General features: G+C 48.2%; 4 protein-coding genes across 4 annotated transcripts; 2 read left to right on the top strand and 2 right to left on the bottom strand.

Annotated features, from left to right (window-relative positions):
• Nucleotides 1-1,437: 1,437 nt before the first annotated feature.
• Nucleotides 1,438-4,824, bottom strand: GGS25DRAFT_501825 (6-phosphofructokinase). Its single transcript, XM_049261964.1, has 3 exons — nt 3,630-4,824; nt 3,102-3,569; nt 1,438-3,044 (listed from the first exon to the last, which is right to left on the bottom strand). The coding sequence occupies exons 1-3, from the start codon at nt 4,347-4,349 to the stop codon at nt 1,866-1,868; spliced, it is 2,367 nt and encodes a 788-aa protein (XP_049113528.1). The 5' UTR covers nt 4,350-4,824; the 3' UTR covers nt 1,438-1,865.
• A 1,638-nt stretch (nt 4,825-6,462) lies between these two features.
• Nucleotides 6,463-9,332, top strand: GGS25DRAFT_501821 (subunit 17 of mediator complex-domain-containing protein). The gene is made up of 2 exons (XM_049261963.1): nt 6,463-6,953; nt 7,009-9,332. The coding sequence occupies exons 1-2, from the start codon at nt 6,688-6,690 to the stop codon at nt 8,750-8,752; spliced, it is 2,010 nt and encodes a 669-aa protein (XP_049113527.1). The 5' UTR covers nt 6,463-6,687; the 3' UTR covers nt 8,753-9,332.
• Nucleotides 9,333-9,510: 178 nt separating this feature from the next.
• On the bottom strand, nt 9,511-13,157 carry GGS25DRAFT_533627 (SNF2 family N-terminal domain-containing protein; the record flags this gene model as incomplete). Its single annotated transcript, XM_049265695.1, has 3 exons — nt 9,511-11,796; nt 11,888-12,355; nt 12,450-13,157. The coding sequence occupies 3 exons, from the start codon at nt 13,155-13,157 to the stop codon at nt 9,943-9,945; spliced, it is 3,030 nt and encodes a 1,009-aa protein (XP_049113526.1). The 3' UTR covers nt 9,511-9,942.
• Nucleotides 13,158-14,026: 869 nt separating this feature from the next.
• Nucleotides 14,027-15,445, top strand: GGS25DRAFT_501815 (MutT/nudix family protein). The gene is made up of 5 exons (XM_049261962.1): nt 14,027-14,250; nt 14,338-14,372; nt 14,435-14,582; nt 14,739-14,889; nt 14,955-15,445. The coding sequence occupies exons 1-5, from the start codon at nt 14,209-14,211 to the stop codon at nt 15,191-15,193; spliced, it is 615 nt and encodes a 204-aa protein (XP_049113525.1). The 5' UTR covers nt 14,027-14,208; the 3' UTR covers nt 15,194-15,445.
• The last annotated feature ends 69 nt before the right edge of the window (nt 15,446-15,514 follow it).

The raw sequence follows: 15,514 nt of genomic DNA, 5'->3' as shown, positions 1-15,514 counted from the left end.
CTGATCAGATACTTCAAGGTTAGATAGGTATCCTTTTAGTTTTGACTATTAAATAAAGTCATCATGTTCTGCATTGTTAGGTAGTATCGTGGAAATGATAATTAGAGGTTTCCCTCTTAGAATTATCGAATCAAAAACAAAGATTTGAAGGTTCAGATCTAAGAATAGAATCACCTAACCTAGTTACTACTTACCCTAGGTATCTAATAAGTAACTTGACCTAACCCAGAAATTTATTAAAAAACAAAGTGGGTTAGCGAGCACGTTAGCGGGCACATGCTGGCGTCAGAATCACAAGCAGATTCACTCGGCTTTTCCGAGCCCATGGGTCAACTTCCTATTCAAGGGGTTTGTGGCTTGATCAAAAACAACTTGAAGCCCGTACATGCATCTTGTGGCGAAACTCGAAGTCTCACAAGAGTCACTGGTTGTTCAGCTCCAAGCTCTAACCTACCCCTTTTGACTTTGACAGTAAAAATAGTCCTGTGTATTTTATATTTTCAAGATTTCAACACACACAAAATCGTGATCTTTCTACTCACTTTCTCTATTAATATGACACCATCCCATCCAAGAGCGAATTAAAGACTTCGAATCAAGTTTTTTTATAAAAAAAAAACCTGCCCTGCCCTAAAAAAGAGAGGCGACGCTAACTAACCCTGACCGAAGATCGATTAGAGCGAAAAGGGTGCACGATGTGACATCAAACTACAGGTAACTAGTTAGTACCAGATTAGCTTCCTGAGCATCCATCCCAAGAATCCTATGTCACCGCCATGCACCCTGAATTATGTATGTTAGGTAGTCTGCATATGTACCTACAGCCACAGTAATCCGGCTTTTATGCTCCCTCCCGCCCCGGTGCTTTTTGGATTAAACTCGGTTGAGGTTATTCCCGCTCATCGTTCTCACTTATTGTCTTTTTTTTATTCGTTCGGGACCGTATGTAACACGTATAAGCTCAGTTGTTCAGCCCTATTCATGCTCTCATGTAAGAAGGGGGCCTTCATCAGACGACATCCGAAGTTTCACAAGACAGCCCAAGGCGCATAGTCATTTTACATACATATCGTCCCTCATAAGTAATTATATCCATCTCACTGCTAGGCTTAATCTGAAGCGCATTGTGGCTTTTACATACATACCCAGTTGAAGAACTTCAAGCAAAGGCATTGAATGGACGAAAATATGCCTGGTGGGTATAAGAAAAGTCTGTGCCTTACACCACCGCCGCTACATAGGATCCAAAGACCAATAAGCTTCCCTGCTATGGGCATCCCTACCTAGCACCTACCCTACCTAGGTACTTATAACCAGGTAGTTAGGTAGGTGATGGGATATCTAGGTACACGGAGCATACGATCCTATCCTATCCTTCCCTTCCCTTCCCCTCTTTCACACAAGCCCGTTCACGTGCCAAGTATTCGTTCTTACTGTCCAATCCTATGTACAAGGGGCAGTTCTAGAAATATGCCTACATTGGGATGACAATGAAGCTGTTTAGCCAATCAGAATCTATATTCGTCAAGAGGCTGGGGAAACACCTATGTATCTCGATACAACTATATATAACCACGATCCCTTGCATCAGTGACACTTGCAAGCTTGTATGTCTCGGGATAGCCCCCTAGACTACACATTTAAGATGAAATGAATTGATTGACCTGGATCTTTAGAAAGTAGGTATTGGTAGATGCATACACCTAGATCACGAACCTTATAAAACTCCAATACATGTTGAATCATAATCATGCGCGCATAACCGTTCCAATCTATCTACCTGTCCGATTCTGTGCCCATATTCTTTCTAACCCACCCTGCAGCCCGCTGCCCGCCCTGTGCCTACATATCCTTTTGCTTTATCGCTAAAATAGCCCTCGTTTTGCGTCCTTAGCCTTGAGTCCATGTAATCCTCTCTCCGGCAATGGGTATCGTGGACGCCCGCCGAGGATGTCAACTACCTCCTTGTTGTCTAACCACTGAGCCGCTGTCGGTCGCCGGTTTTTCCAATCCGTCTCCTCCTCTTCGAGCTGCTCCATAGGAGAGAAGACCACGTCGGCGCCTTTGATGCCAATGGTAGTTGCACTCAAAGGGTCCTTGATAATCTTACCCGGATTCTTTTGCGGGTTGGGACCATATTGTTCGAGGTGCTGTATGCATTTGATGGCTAGTCGGACGGCACGGCACCTGTCTATGGCGGAGGGGACACCACCTTGTTGAACGTGGCCCGGGATACTGTCTCGCGATTCAAATCTATCATGAGCTTCTTCACGAATAATATCGGCAATGAGCTTGGCGGAGAAAACCTTGCTCGATTTCTCGTTGACGAGGATCAGTCTTCCCGCGCGAGATTGACCCTTATCTTTGTCGAAGACGTCCTTTAGATGCTTGACGTCAGCATTCAGCATATCTAAGCTGATACCCTCCTCTGGGATGTAGACAGCGCTAGCACCGATGCCTAACCCTCCCAGAACTGCAACGTATCCGCAACGGCCACCCTGGGTCTCAATCACGAATACCCGGCGTCGAGTAGCTGATGCAGACTGCTTGATTTTGTCGCAGTAGCCAACCAGTTCGTTTAAGCAAGTATCGGAGCCCAGAGAATACTCCGTTCCAGGGACGTTGTTCGAAATGGTTGCCGGCAATAGAGCCATAGGAATGCATAGAGAAGAGTATTTAGCTCTAGCGTTACGTAGCTGCGAGACAGCATGAAAGGCCTCGAAGCCACCGATTAGGAATAAGGCGTCAAATTCGTACTTCTCGATGAGTTTGGCAATCAACTCCATGCCGGATTCCTCTGGGAGTTCGCGGTTCGTTCCTATCTCCGAGCCTCCCTTGCTTGCCCACCCGTCGACCTCTAACCAGTCAAAGGGCCTGACAGCACCCAGTGGTTCGTCACTGTGGTGTCGCGCAAAACCGGCAAAACCGTTGTGAATCGCTAGGGGCTCGTGTCCACGCGATCGGCAATAAGCTACGCCCGCACGAATCGCAGCATTCATACCGCCTGCGGGTGCTCCAACGTTGATAAAGCCAATCTTCATTCTCTATAAATGAAATATTAGTATTCGTATGAGTAAAAAAAGTGGCTACATCGCACGTACCTTGGAGTCTTCCAAGTGTATGTCTTGGTCGAGTCCCATAGTGGTCGTCATCATATAAGATTTATATTGGTCAGAGAATTCGGCATCGCGAAGAGACATAGCTTTATCAAACTCTTGCGCCTCGATGGCCGTAGCCACCTTTTTAGTCTCTATCACAGCTGCCATAAGGGGCTTTCGAACGATCTTGTTCTCGGTTATAGCGATGACGCAAGTTTCGGTCTCCGGCGTTGCCTCCAGGACTGCCTTGACTGCTTCCACTCCTTGTAGGGTGGCAAGCATTCTGTCATATGCCACAGCGGTACCTCCACGCTGGACATGACCGAGGGTTGTGATGCGAGTGTCGAGGGCAAGGCCGTTCTTGTCGGCTAAAAGATCCTTTACCATTTCAGGGGAAATTTTGGTGCCATGCCTATCTAAAGCACCTTCGGCGATAATGACGATGGTTTTGCGCTTACCCCAATCTCGATGCTGAACGGACATTAGTTTGGGTTAACCCTATAGAACAGTACACTATGAGAGATTACAAACCTTTTGGATGACCTGTCGCATCTCTTCTTTCCAGTTATCCTCCCTAGGTTTCTCTGGGATGAAGATAAAATCGGCACCGGTGGCTACGCCTGCCATTAGGGCAAGCCAGCCGCAATGTCTTCCCATGACTTCTATTACAAAGGCTCGGGAGTGTGAAGAGGCTGTAGCCTCGATATAATCCACCATCTCACAGACACGGGCCAGAGCGGAATATGCGCCGATCGTGGCGTCGGTGCCAGAAAGGTCGTTGTCGATGGAGCCAACAAGGCCAACAATGTTGAGGAATTTATAAGACTCAATCTGCTTTTCCTCTAATTGGCCGGTGGCCACAAGCTCTTCGAGTAGAGAAGGCCATTCGGCCCGGAATCTGTCAGCACCTGTAAGAGAGCCATCACCGCCACAGATGATGAGGGCATCGATGCCATTGAGGATTAGGTTCTTGGCGGCAGTCAAGCGTCCGGGACGTTCGTAGAAGGCCATACACCTTGCAGTTCCGATCAGAGTACCACCTTCGGAAAGGTAGCCTCGCACGTCGTTCCATTCCATCTTCCGGATAAACTTGTTGCCTTGAACTAGACCTTCATAGCCTTCGTAGACACAGTAAGGATCGCAGCCTAGATGAATGGACATGCGCACGACGGCCCGGACAACAGCGTTCATGCCTGGGGCATCCCCACCCGAGGTCATGACAGCGATCTTTTTCTTTGGTGCAGCAGCCATGTTGACGTATACTTGTCGAGTCAAGTGGTGCTAAAAAGGAATTCTATAGATGGAAGAGCAGGAGACGATTATTCACACAAGGTAGAAAAATAGGAATAAGAATAAAAATAAGGATAGAGATCGGGATAGGGTGAAAGAAAGGAGAAAATAAAGGTGGGAGAGAGAGAGAGAGTTGAATTAATGAAGCAAGACGGCGTAGTGCGTTCTTTTTCGAGCTTTGAATCAGCCCACAGGGAAAGAGGGAAACCAAGCTGGACGAAAAGTTATCGGGGTGTACCTATATGTAACTTCAAGTCGTGCTTTCCTTTCGATGGGAGAGGTCTTTACAAGGTATCAAGTCCGTAATGTTGTAGTACAAAAAAAGTGATGTGATGGATGAAGGAAAACAACGGATTCACCTGCCTTACCTCATATATCTACTAGTGGTGGGTAGGGTAGGTACATATGTCATTCTACAGGAAAAAAACATTGAACCCCACGACAAATTTTAGTACAAACGAAGCTCTTATCATTTATCGGTGCGGGGAGCTAAATGATATCCTATAGCTGATGCCCAGTACTACATGCATAATGCAGGTATATAAGGTGTACCTAGTACCAATAAACCCCTCACTACTCCGTAGTCCGTTTCTCACCAGCATTCCCTACTACTAGGTACATAGGTAACCTTCCTAGGTACTAAGGTACTTGTGTAATATATAATACATCGTAGCTGAATGGTGAGGCTATTCCCTCTGAGTTATTTTGGTCTTGTTGAGGCCTTTCTGACCTACCCAATCGTCTATGGACTTTTGTAGTGTGGTAAGACTGGGTGCTTGATGTTGAGAGCTTCAACATATAATTCTCGTTAGCAAGTACGGATTTTCAGAGTCGGCCCTTTGCTAACTTTGGCCGAATCATCTAACCTACATCAAACCACCGTGTTTTGGAAAGGTAAGAAATGATAGGTGGGCATTACCTACGGGAAGGATCCATATATTTATGACCTCGAGCATGCGGTAGTCGAATTAGCCTGACGTAGACCCTTAGCAGTAGGATCCGTTCTATGCATTGGCAGCATTGGCAGTTTTGAAGTTGGAAAAATACTCATTGATCATGCTGATAGGCAATTACATGTCGATATATCCAGCACAGACAAAATTCCCTCGGTTGTGAATTCCCAGCTGGAGGGGGGGGGGGGGAGCATGGATATAACGATGTAGCAATTGCAATCCATCTCCAATGTGGCTTGCTGGTGTATCAAGCTTCACAAGTTCTATGTAATAGGATCGGTTGCGTCTCGTCGCATGCCGTTGTTGCAGCACTTTCGCTGGCGATCTTCGACAACCTGATCCGTCAGTAGCGCAAGCAAATCATCACGTTAGAATTCTGGCAATGCAATCATGAATGGTATGATGGAGGCCGACATCACATCATACAGTCTCCAATGATTCCGTAGATAATTCGAGCTTGAAACAAACTCTGCCCTTAACAAACCCGTAAGCTTTTTTTGTAGTTCATGTCTTATAAGGGTGCACTGGAACAACTTTAACCATGCGGCAGAGCCTCCGAGCGTGTGAGTCCATGTGGTTCTCACTCCGAATAGCATCTACCGAGCCCTGAACATGCCGAAATACGGCATCTCGCAAACATGCGTATGATGGTGAGTGTTATGTTAGTTAAGTAGTATCCCCCACCTTACAGTAAGTATCGTGCTGTAGACAATTATCTCTCCACCGGGTCGGTGCTCACTCGGGCTCACTCGGGGAATTTTCTCGATCATATTGACATCTTGTTCAGAAGACTGAAGTTCTAATTGTAATATGAGGATACGGTACGTGGATTGTTGGATGTTTGGATGGGAGATGAAGATAAATTGAAGATGTACATATGTAAGTAACATTGAAGTGAAGTCAATGTTGTATAATTGATGAATCAATGATCTGTTGCAGGGAGTCCTGATGTTCAACATTGAAGTTGCCAGCTGCTGCAGGTATACCGTATACGCACGTACCATCATGGTGCGCGGGGCGGGACGATCACTAAATAAATTAGTGGTTTTGATTGGCCGAGAGTTTAATGTTCTATGTAGTTAACTATTCCAAGGTTAACTTTAAAGTTACCACAGCAGCCACAAACCTTTGAAGGCTCCAGTAACTACCTTGTACCTACTACTACCTACTACTACCTACTAGGTACCTCAATCATTGATGATAGCAAACTCAACTTCTTCTAATACCACGAGACGCGAAAACACGAACAAGATTTCTCTACATCTCCCTGCTCCGAGTTATGTTCCGACACCCGACCTAGTACACAAATCATTATCAGGTAAAAGCCACCTTGCGCAAGGGTCAACATGTCGTCGTCCTTCTCTCTACGACCTTGGCCCGTAGGCGACAAGAAACCGAAGACTCTGGCCGAGTTCATTGCACGAGTCAACGCCCGACCAGGAGGATTTCGGAATCTGTCTGAGGCTAAATTGCGCGAGCAAATTGCTGCTCAAGAGAATGGCCGTATGGAAGTTGATGAGCCCTCGGACTCGGACCCAGAAGACGAAGAAGCCACTGTGGATAAGCCCAAGGATGCGATGGTCGCGCGAGAGGAATTCCTCAGGAATATTGAGTAGGATTTCCCGAGTTCCCTGCCGCAATGAATTATATTAATACCATCCATATAGTTCCGCCCACCAATCCTCTCTTCTAGTCCTTGACATGGTTTCCCTCCTGATTAGCAAGGAAAAGCCCACCGTAGCCGAATCGACCTTATCACCGACCCTTCGAGAAATAGCTGGCATCGGTACGCTAGGCGCTACCAAACTAAAGGATTCAAACATCACCGAAGCGCGAAGGCAAGATGATATCACTGTCGCGACGGGATGGAGACTCATGGGTATTAACAATATGGTCGATTCTGTGGTATTAGCTGCGGAAAAGTTAGAGAACGAAATCCATCGAGAAACAAAATATTGGGCGGATGTCTTGGCTGTCAGCGAGAGTGGGTGGAATATCTGCGCCCTCCCCCACGAGCCACATACCCTTGGTGTTCGGTTTGGGTTTGCTGAGGCTGCCCCTGAATTCAGGAATAGCAGTATAGCCCCCCTAAGACGGAATGATGATGGGTCTATTCGTCTAGACCTTGGCCGTGTTGGTGGGGGCTCACAGAGAATTCGCATTACTCGTAAGAAAAACGGAGTGATCGTAGACCAGTCGCCTTTGCCGGGACGGATACCCGACGATGCCCCTTTACAGGATCGGGTACTGGAGGCCAGAAACACGGCGTACCACCAGGAGCTATGGTACGAAATCAACCGAGAAGCTCGCACTCTCCTTTCTTCGGATGTCTATTCAGATGCATCTAGCATCACGTGGAAGCAAGACTCGGAAACAGACATTGTCTTCACCCTCGAAGACTTGGCCGAGCCTGACAATGCAAAGGAGAACATATCCGTAGTTCAACTTTGTTGTACTACTTACTACGTCTACATGCAGTTCCTATTATTCCAAGGACATAGGCAAAATTACCACAGGCGTACCACATTGACACAGCTTCCACCCAACCGCGGAACTTTGCAACAACCATATGCTATCATTCGCGCGGTGGTCGCAAACACGGGGTACTACAGAGACTGTAAAATCATGACCGATTTCTTGGAGGACCTAGTATTGACATTGCGACGTGCTGGCATCTCAACAGCTTCTTGTAAATCAACCTATCAACCTCTTGTCCCAATACTCCAGCAGCTGTCCACTCGTCGCAATCCTAAAATGGAACTTAACTTCATTAATCATCTCGTTGGCCGTCTCGAGTCCATGTACGAACTAAATATTACGCCTGAAGCACGAATCTTCATACGAGGACGTATTGCGATCGTCCCATTTATTGGCGTGCTCTTCGGCATCTCTCTCACGCCTTTCTCTGCATACAATGCTAGTGCCGCGGCTAATCCTAACAACCCAAACAACAACAGCGGAGATGGAAACGCCAATAAGCCCGCCACCGAACAAGTGGGGGGACAAACTCCATTCAATCCCCTGGAGATATCATATCCTCCATCTGACCCTGGGCGAGACCCTTACCCCAATGTTAGTGAGGCCACTTACTATATTAAACAAGCTACAGTTCACGCGGTCGCCCAGAAGCTAGCAGACGAGGCAGCGCAGCAGATGGGCAGAGATGACATCGACTGTGCAGACACTGTCCGAGGGTTCGGGATCACAGACCGCGACGGCAGAGAGGCATACATTGAGATAACGCCAGACGAGGTAGATCAGCAGATGGTACTCAGGCTCTGTTCATACTCACAGCGGCGCATTGATGGAAACGTACGTGTCCACCGATGGGCGTGGAGGGCTGATCAGGACGATAAGACCGGCAGGAATATTAAGCAGGTACTGCGTATGATATTGCGAGGGCAGAGCTAGAGGTTCATCGACCGGAATTTACGTGGTGTGCCGGATCCACGATATCGTGGCGGAAAAGGAAGAGGAAATGAAGAGCTATGGTAGCTTGTACCACCACCTGATTGAGGCGAGGAAATAAAACTAGGCAGATTTTAGGTGGGCTTGTTGAAATGAGTCGTATCCGTGGATGAGTCAGTCAGTCATGAAGTGAGGGTTGGCTAAGATACGTACATGCCTACCTCCTAGGCACTTACCTAGGTAGGGATATATATTCTCAGTCCGCCTGGTTTTGAGCACGATATGGCACCTATGGTGGATGTTCTGGTTTACGAAGGAAGATCCCTCAAGTCTTCATCTTTACCTAGTACTAACGTTAAGACAAAGGTGGTATTCAAAGGAAGGTTGTTGGTTCATTAATAAAGAAAGAGTTTAATAAAGAAAGAGTAATAGCTCTAACCGACTAGCTTTGTAAAGCAATACAGACTAAGGGCCAACTCCTTTTAATTGATGTACCCCCCTCTGGCGCTGCTGAAATAGGTTCATGCTAGGTAGTTATCCCTACACCCCGACGATCGTGGTAGATATTAATACAAGCTTTAGATGATATCGGTCTTTGCATAGTAGCTAAGTGTGTATTTCCAATAGGTTAGGTTAGGTAGGTGCTATTGAAGTTGCCCAGTCATAGGTATAGGGGTTAGTAAAGGACACATAAAATCCAGTCTCCGCGCAATACGTCACATAATCTTCACGAAATAACATTATCCAGGCAACAGGTATAAAGAAAGAATTACTAGATACCTACCTACTTACCTAGGTACCTAGCAAACACATAATAAACCCAGAACGCTACCGAGGGTATCTATGATCGAAAAAAGTAGGCGGATGGTTACCGGTAGGTAACTGGGTATCAGGATAGGTAGCCGCTGAGCACGCAAAATTCCCTCCCTCCTACCTAAAGCGCCTCTCAATACAAGAAAATCGAACTTTTCCTTGCATTACTTTTTCCCTTTCATCCATATCGCTGCCTCCTTTCTCCTGCCTGTCTCTAGGTCTATACATCTTCATATCGACTAAACTCCAGGCATATATCTTACCTCAAGCGGGGGAATCTAAAAAACAAAAATTGGGTAGGTAAGGGGATAAGAATCTGTCGTGAGACAAGTCAGCCAGCCTAGGTAGACGCATGCCTCACCTCCTTCTCCTACTATTCATTACACTTTACCTGACGATACTTGCTGTCGTCGGCCTCGGCCCTTTGCCTTCGCTTTCTCCTTCCTCTTCGCCGCAGCACGATCCCGCGCACCTCCCTTTCCGCCGCCGCCCTCGCCGATAATGGCATAACGCAGAGCCTCTTTATTGGTGCGAGCATTTCCCTTTCCGGCTCTGCCTCTATATCCATTGCCGCTCGTAAAAAGGTCATTCTCATCCACATCCAGCCCCCCAACCCCCGCTGCCAGCGCCAGCGCCGCTGCCTCCTCGTCCATAGCCGAGTCTACGACGCCCCGCTTCGCCTCCTTGATATCCATGATCCGATCCTCGACCGTGCCCGGCACCACAATGCGATGCACCACCACCTCTTTCGTCTGCCCCAGCCGGTACGTCCGCCCGATCGCCTGGTTCTCGATGTACGGGTTCCAGAAGGGGTCCATGATGATGACCTGGTTGGCCGCCGTGAGGTTGAGCCCCGCGTTGCCCGCCTGCAGCGAGATCAATATCACGCGCGCCTTCGGGTCCGCGCGCAGGTCCTCGACCGCGCGGTCGCGCTGCGCCCTGGTCATCGTCCCGTCGTACCGCAGCACCCGGACCTTGAGCGTGCGCATGATGGCGACCTCGAGGATGTCGAGCAGCACCGTCCACTGCGAGAACACGATCGCCTTGTCCGAGGGCGTGTCCCAGATTATGTCGCGCAGCAGTGAGCAGCACTTGCTTACCTTGGCCGACGGGATCCAGTGCTCCCAGAGGTACGACATGTACCGCTCGCGCGCGTTCTTGTTGGCGGAGGCTTGTTGGCGCAGCTTGGCGATCGTGCGCATGTGCAGGGTGCGGCGCGAGTCGGCGCCGGATGTGCGGATCTTGCTCTGTTTTTGCTGCTGCTGCTGCTGCTCCACGCTGACTTCCCCGTCAACCTGTGGCTGGCCATTGCCAAGCTTCATGTCGTCCTCTACATCGACATCCTCATCCATGTAGTCGCCATAATTCCCATCTTGAATCTGATCCTCCACCACGAAATCCTTCAAGTTGCCGTACTCATCGACATCGTCATCACCTTCTTCATCATCAGACGAAAAATACTCCGAGTCATCCGCTTCGTAGCCCTCTGCCTTCTTCCCTTTCCTCGGGCTACAATGCGCCTTCCTAAATGACTCGTAGCTAACCAACTCGATGTCCCTGTCTGCATCCCCGAAACGACTACACCGATGCACGGCGTTGCCGTCGGCATCCAGGTCCTCGACACAGGGCGCGCAGAGGTACTCGCCACATGGAAAAACAATGAACAGGTTCTCGACCGCGTCGCCGCACTCAAAGCACTCGAAGGCGGCGGCGTCGGCGGCGTCCTGCTTAATCCGCTTTACGACGTCGGGCGCGAGATCCCGCGCCCACGCTAGCTCCGCGCCCGCGTCGCGCGCGCGGTACGCGTACGAGTACAGGTTCGTGATGCGCAGGAACGGGTGGCAGCACGCCTGGCGGAGGCGGAGTAGTATCACCAGAACCTCGGCGTACGATTTTCTTTCGTCGCCATCCTCACCACCACTACTACCGGCTCTGCTCTTCCTGTTCCTACCACCACGACTGTTATGGCTTGGCGTCTTATTAAAGATGGACCCGATCTTATCCTGGGACCGCCGCTCCAGGCCCTCGTAGTACTCTTCCTCCTCGGCGTCGAAGACGGCGTGGTGCGTGAGCTCGACCTTGCCCTTTAGCTCGATGATGGGCCGCCCGTCGCGCTTCGAGGTCTTGGTGCGCCGGAGCATTAGGGAGGAGAGGATCCGCTGCAATCTTTTCATCTTGAGGTCCCGGGCCTGGGGGGACAGCTTGGCGCCGCCGGGGCTGAGGGATTTGAAGGTCTGTGGTGCGGGGGGCGGTTAGCTGGGTTTGGAGATGTTTGTCTTTGATACAAAGGGAAGGAGGAACAAAAGAAGAAGGGGGGGAACTTACTCGTTGGAAATGGGGGATGTCTCCCCAAACATCAATCCTCAAGAAATTGAGTAGGGAGGCCAAGTCCTGCGCGCCATTCTGCATCGGCGTGCCAGTCAAACACCATCGATACGTCGCTTTCAGACAATTCACAGCCTTCAGCCCTTTGCTCTTCGGGTTCTTGACATGGTGGGCCTCGTCGAGGATGATGCGATGGAAAACGCAGTCCTCGTGGAACATCGGGAACCGCTGCATCATCTCCGGCGTCGGGATCGCGCCCTGCTCTTGTGCCTTCGCCATCCGCGAGTACTCGGCCGTGATCGTCCCGTAGCTCGCCAGCACCACGTCGTAGCGGAGGAAGTCCTGGTGGTTGTTCTTGGGGCTGGAGCTGTACAGGAGGACTTTGATCTGCTGCTCCTCTTTCACGTTCTTCTCGATCTCGCGCTTCCACTGCGTTAGGATGGACACGGGGCCGATCACAAGGTTCGTCTACCACGGTTAGCAGAAACATTCTAACTAACAGACTTGTTATATAGGTATAAACATGTATATAAGGGGACAGAGCAAAAAGAAAAGTACATACCTTGTTATCACCAATAGTCTTGTCGCTAAGCATCAGAGCCACGGCCGAAAGCGTCTTCCCGAGGCCCATCTCATCAGCCAAGATGCCACCTCTCTTTTCAGGGTCCAGCTCCACCTTCTTCATCCACCGCAGAGCCTCGAGCTGATGCTTGTAAAGTTGGCACTTCATGGCCTCTGGGATTTTCTCTTCGTTTTCGGGGCTGTTGTTCTGCTGCTCAGGGGGCTGGTCTTCGGCTTCCTTATGTTCAGCGGTGCTGTCCTGGGGTTTACTGATTTGAGGAAGATCTGGAGAATTGCCGTCTCCGATGCCATTGTGATCGGCTAGTAAATTGTAGTCGTCTTCTAATGGCAAGCAGAGAGGAGTTTCCTGTTGTGGCTCCTGCTGCGATGTATCCTGAAAGATGTTCTGGTAGTCATCGATGTGAGGTGACGACACGTCGGGTTTTACTGGTTGTAGGTATTGGAAATCAACCGATGGCTGTTTAAATTTAATGAGCTGGGGTCCTTCATCCAGACGCTGTCTCTTATTTGCCATGTCTTCAACATCTTCGAAGCCCAGGATAAAGTCTAGGTACTCATCGAATGTCCTCTTTCTGGACTTTGAAATACCTTGCGGTGGGCCATCAAGACTGCTATTGTTGCCATTATTTATTGCAAATCCCTCTACTGCGATGGCCTCATCTAACACCTTAGACGAATCAGCCTCCATGATACGTCTCGCGAACGTTGAAAAGCCAAAAGTCTTATGTTATTAGTTAGACCTTTGCCGATCTACTTTACAGGATAAAGTAGGAGTTGAGGGATTCAAATCAAGACGTCTGGGGTCTGAGCCGTGAAACATTGCCTTTGTGTCCAACCCCTTTCAACTACTACCTTTAGGGGGGAACAATAGAATGGTAAAACATGAAAGAACGGTTCAAAATACCGAGCTACCGAGAAGTTTCAGTCATACAATGAATCAAGTCTGAAATAGGGTTTGCGAAGACGTGGTAAGAAATAAGAACCCTTACTATTCTCAAGGCCTAGACCAAAGGTGTTTGTAACCAGTAGGTCGTTCTAGGCAATAATATCAATACCTGCCTACCTACCTACCTATGTAGGGAAGCCACTTGGCAACGACAAAGTGGAAGACACATCGACGAGGCTGGCAGTGAGGTGATATATGTGTGTACCGGAATCTATCAACTACATTGGCTACTAGGTACCTACTGCTCACCTTTTCGACTGTGTAGGTAGAAACCTTTGGATTCTACCTCAAGTATAACCCTTTATTGAGAATTAGTGTCCTATCCATAACAAAAATCCCGGTTTAAACATAACCAATAACTAATTATGTAGCTACAGCAATTCAATGTATGCCTACCTAGTAGATATCTACCTAGAAAATATCTAGTAGGTGTGAGTGTATGCTCACTGCGACTTCTCAATATCCCCTGGCTTTTTTAACCCCTTTTACCCCTGAGCAGCTGTGAGCAGCTGTGAGCTAGTAGGTGCCAGGTGACAAAGTATCGGTGATGCCCATCAATTGATTGTTGCCAGCAACGTGCCTAGGTAGTAGGTACCTAACTCAACTGCACCTGCATCAAGCATTGAATCCACACAAAACTTTCCAAATTTACTTTTATTCACAATTCCTCGGCCGTTTCAATTTATTTTTTATTTTTTATTTTATATTTTATATTTTACTTATTCATTCACATAAACGATACCAATATCCCGAAAATAAGAACATTCATTGAAATTGTACCTACCATCAAAACATGTCGTTCTCAAACGCCAAAGTTCTATCTACAGAATCCCTCGTTAGTGCCATCATGCCCCTGTCTCCTATCTAGTACCTACTACATACCTAGGTACCTACTATACATACTAACATCCATCTGCTGTAGGCCAACTGCAATGCTGTATGGACTAAACTTGTGAAGTATGCACATGCAGCCAGTGATTAAATGCTAGCCTATGATCTTATACTGACAAGGCTTATAGGCTCACTTACACTGATTCCAAGAGTCAAACGCGTACCTGGGAGTCGGCTGAGCGCACCACAAGACCCAAGTCCAGTGATATTGATGGCGTGGGGATTGTAGCCATTCTAGAGAAGCCTACAGGCCCAGAGATCGTTCTTCAGAAACAGGTCAGTAATTGGCACCTCTAGCCGCCGTGTGTTCATTGGCTTGGATTATATAACAGCCAACTCCCCTATTTTCCACATGCCCCTCTCATCCTCCTCGTATAAAAATTCACTTTGCAGCTTCAACTTGACCATCACTTACCCATGAATTTGCTGCAGTATCGTGCACCTATCGACAAGGTCACCATTGAGGTTCCTGCAGGTCTCATCGATGAGGGTGAGACGGTCGAAGAAGCTGCCATTAGGGAGCTAAAGGAAGAGACAGGCTATGTAGCCAAGGCTGTTGAGACATCTCCCATGATGTTTAACGGTAAGCACAATCATTTACTCACACTCGCAACACCTTTCAGAGTTCTTATTAATGTGTAATGCTAGATCCGGGATTCTGTAACACCAATCTACGAATGGTTCATGTCACCGTTGACATGAGCTTACCCGAGAACCAAAATCTCCAACCGGAGCTAGAGGAGGATGAGTTCATCGAGGTCTTCCTCGTTCCGCTGACAAACCTCTACGACGAATGCAAGAGGCTCGAAGCAGAGGGTTACGCTATCGATGCCCGAGTGGGCACATTCGCCGAAGGCATTGAATGCGCCAAACAATTCAAGCTATGAAGCCTTCCCGAATCCTGAACAACTACCGTCATGCGCCGATGCAGACGCACTCCTCAATACGGGGAGCTGCGGCCAGACTACGCGTCTTTTTTTTTTTTACCTTCGTAATGTACTTCACATAGATTTTTCTTTTCATGTGTCGGCGAATACCCCTGTTATGCGAATCACGCCCATCTAGAATTGTACCTTAGAGGATAGAAGGTTAGATATTTCGCGTTAAGGGTTACACTCCTATAGATTGACAAAATAAATAATAAACCCACATATAGAATTCACCTAACCTAGTTAATATCTTGAATTCTTTTAAATCGCGATAAGGAG

The sequence above is a fragment of the Hypoxylon fragiforme genome (genome assembly GCF_022984875.1).
Source record: "Hypoxylon fragiforme strain CBS 206.31 chromosome Unknown GGS25scaffold_8, whole genome shotgun sequence".
Classification (NCBI taxonomy): Eukaryota; Fungi; Ascomycota; class Sordariomycetes; order Xylariales; family Hypoxylaceae; genus Hypoxylon; species Hypoxylon fragiforme.
The sequence above is the reverse complement of the archived record's forward strand: the minus strand, read 5'-3'. Positions and strand labels throughout refer to the sequence as shown.

Coding starts and splice junctions, on each gene's coding strand:
- GGS25DRAFT_501825 (XM_049261964.1), bottom strand. CDS start 4,349: ATGGCTGCTGCACCAAAGAAAAAGATCGCTGTCATGACCTCGGGTGGG. Junction 3,570..3,629: donor TGCGACAGGTCATCCAAAAG/GTTTGTAATCTC, acceptor ATGTCCGTTCAG/CATCGAGATTGGGGTAAGCG. Junction 3,045..3,101: donor TACACTTGGAAGACTCCAAG/GTACGTGCGATG, acceptor TTTCATTTATAG/AGAATGAAGATTGGCTTTAT.
- GGS25DRAFT_501821 (XM_049261963.1), top strand. CDS start 6,688: ATGTCGTCGTCCTTCTCTCTACGACCTTGGCCCGTAGGCGACAAGAAA. Junction 6,954..7,008: donor GAATTCCTCAGGAATATTGA/GTAGGATTTCCC, acceptor CCATCCATATAG/TTCCGCCCACCAATCCTCTC.
- GGS25DRAFT_501815 (XM_049261962.1), top strand. CDS start 14,209: ATGTCGTTCTCAAACGCCAAAGTTCTATCTACAGAATCCCTC. Junction 14,251..14,337: donor TTCTATCTACAGAATCCCTC/GTTAGTGCCATC, acceptor CATCTGCTGTAG/GCCAACTGCAATGCTGTATG. Junction 14,583..14,738: donor AGATCGTTCTTCAGAAACAG/GTCAGTAATTGG, acceptor AATTTGCTGCAG/TATCGTGCACCTATCGACAA.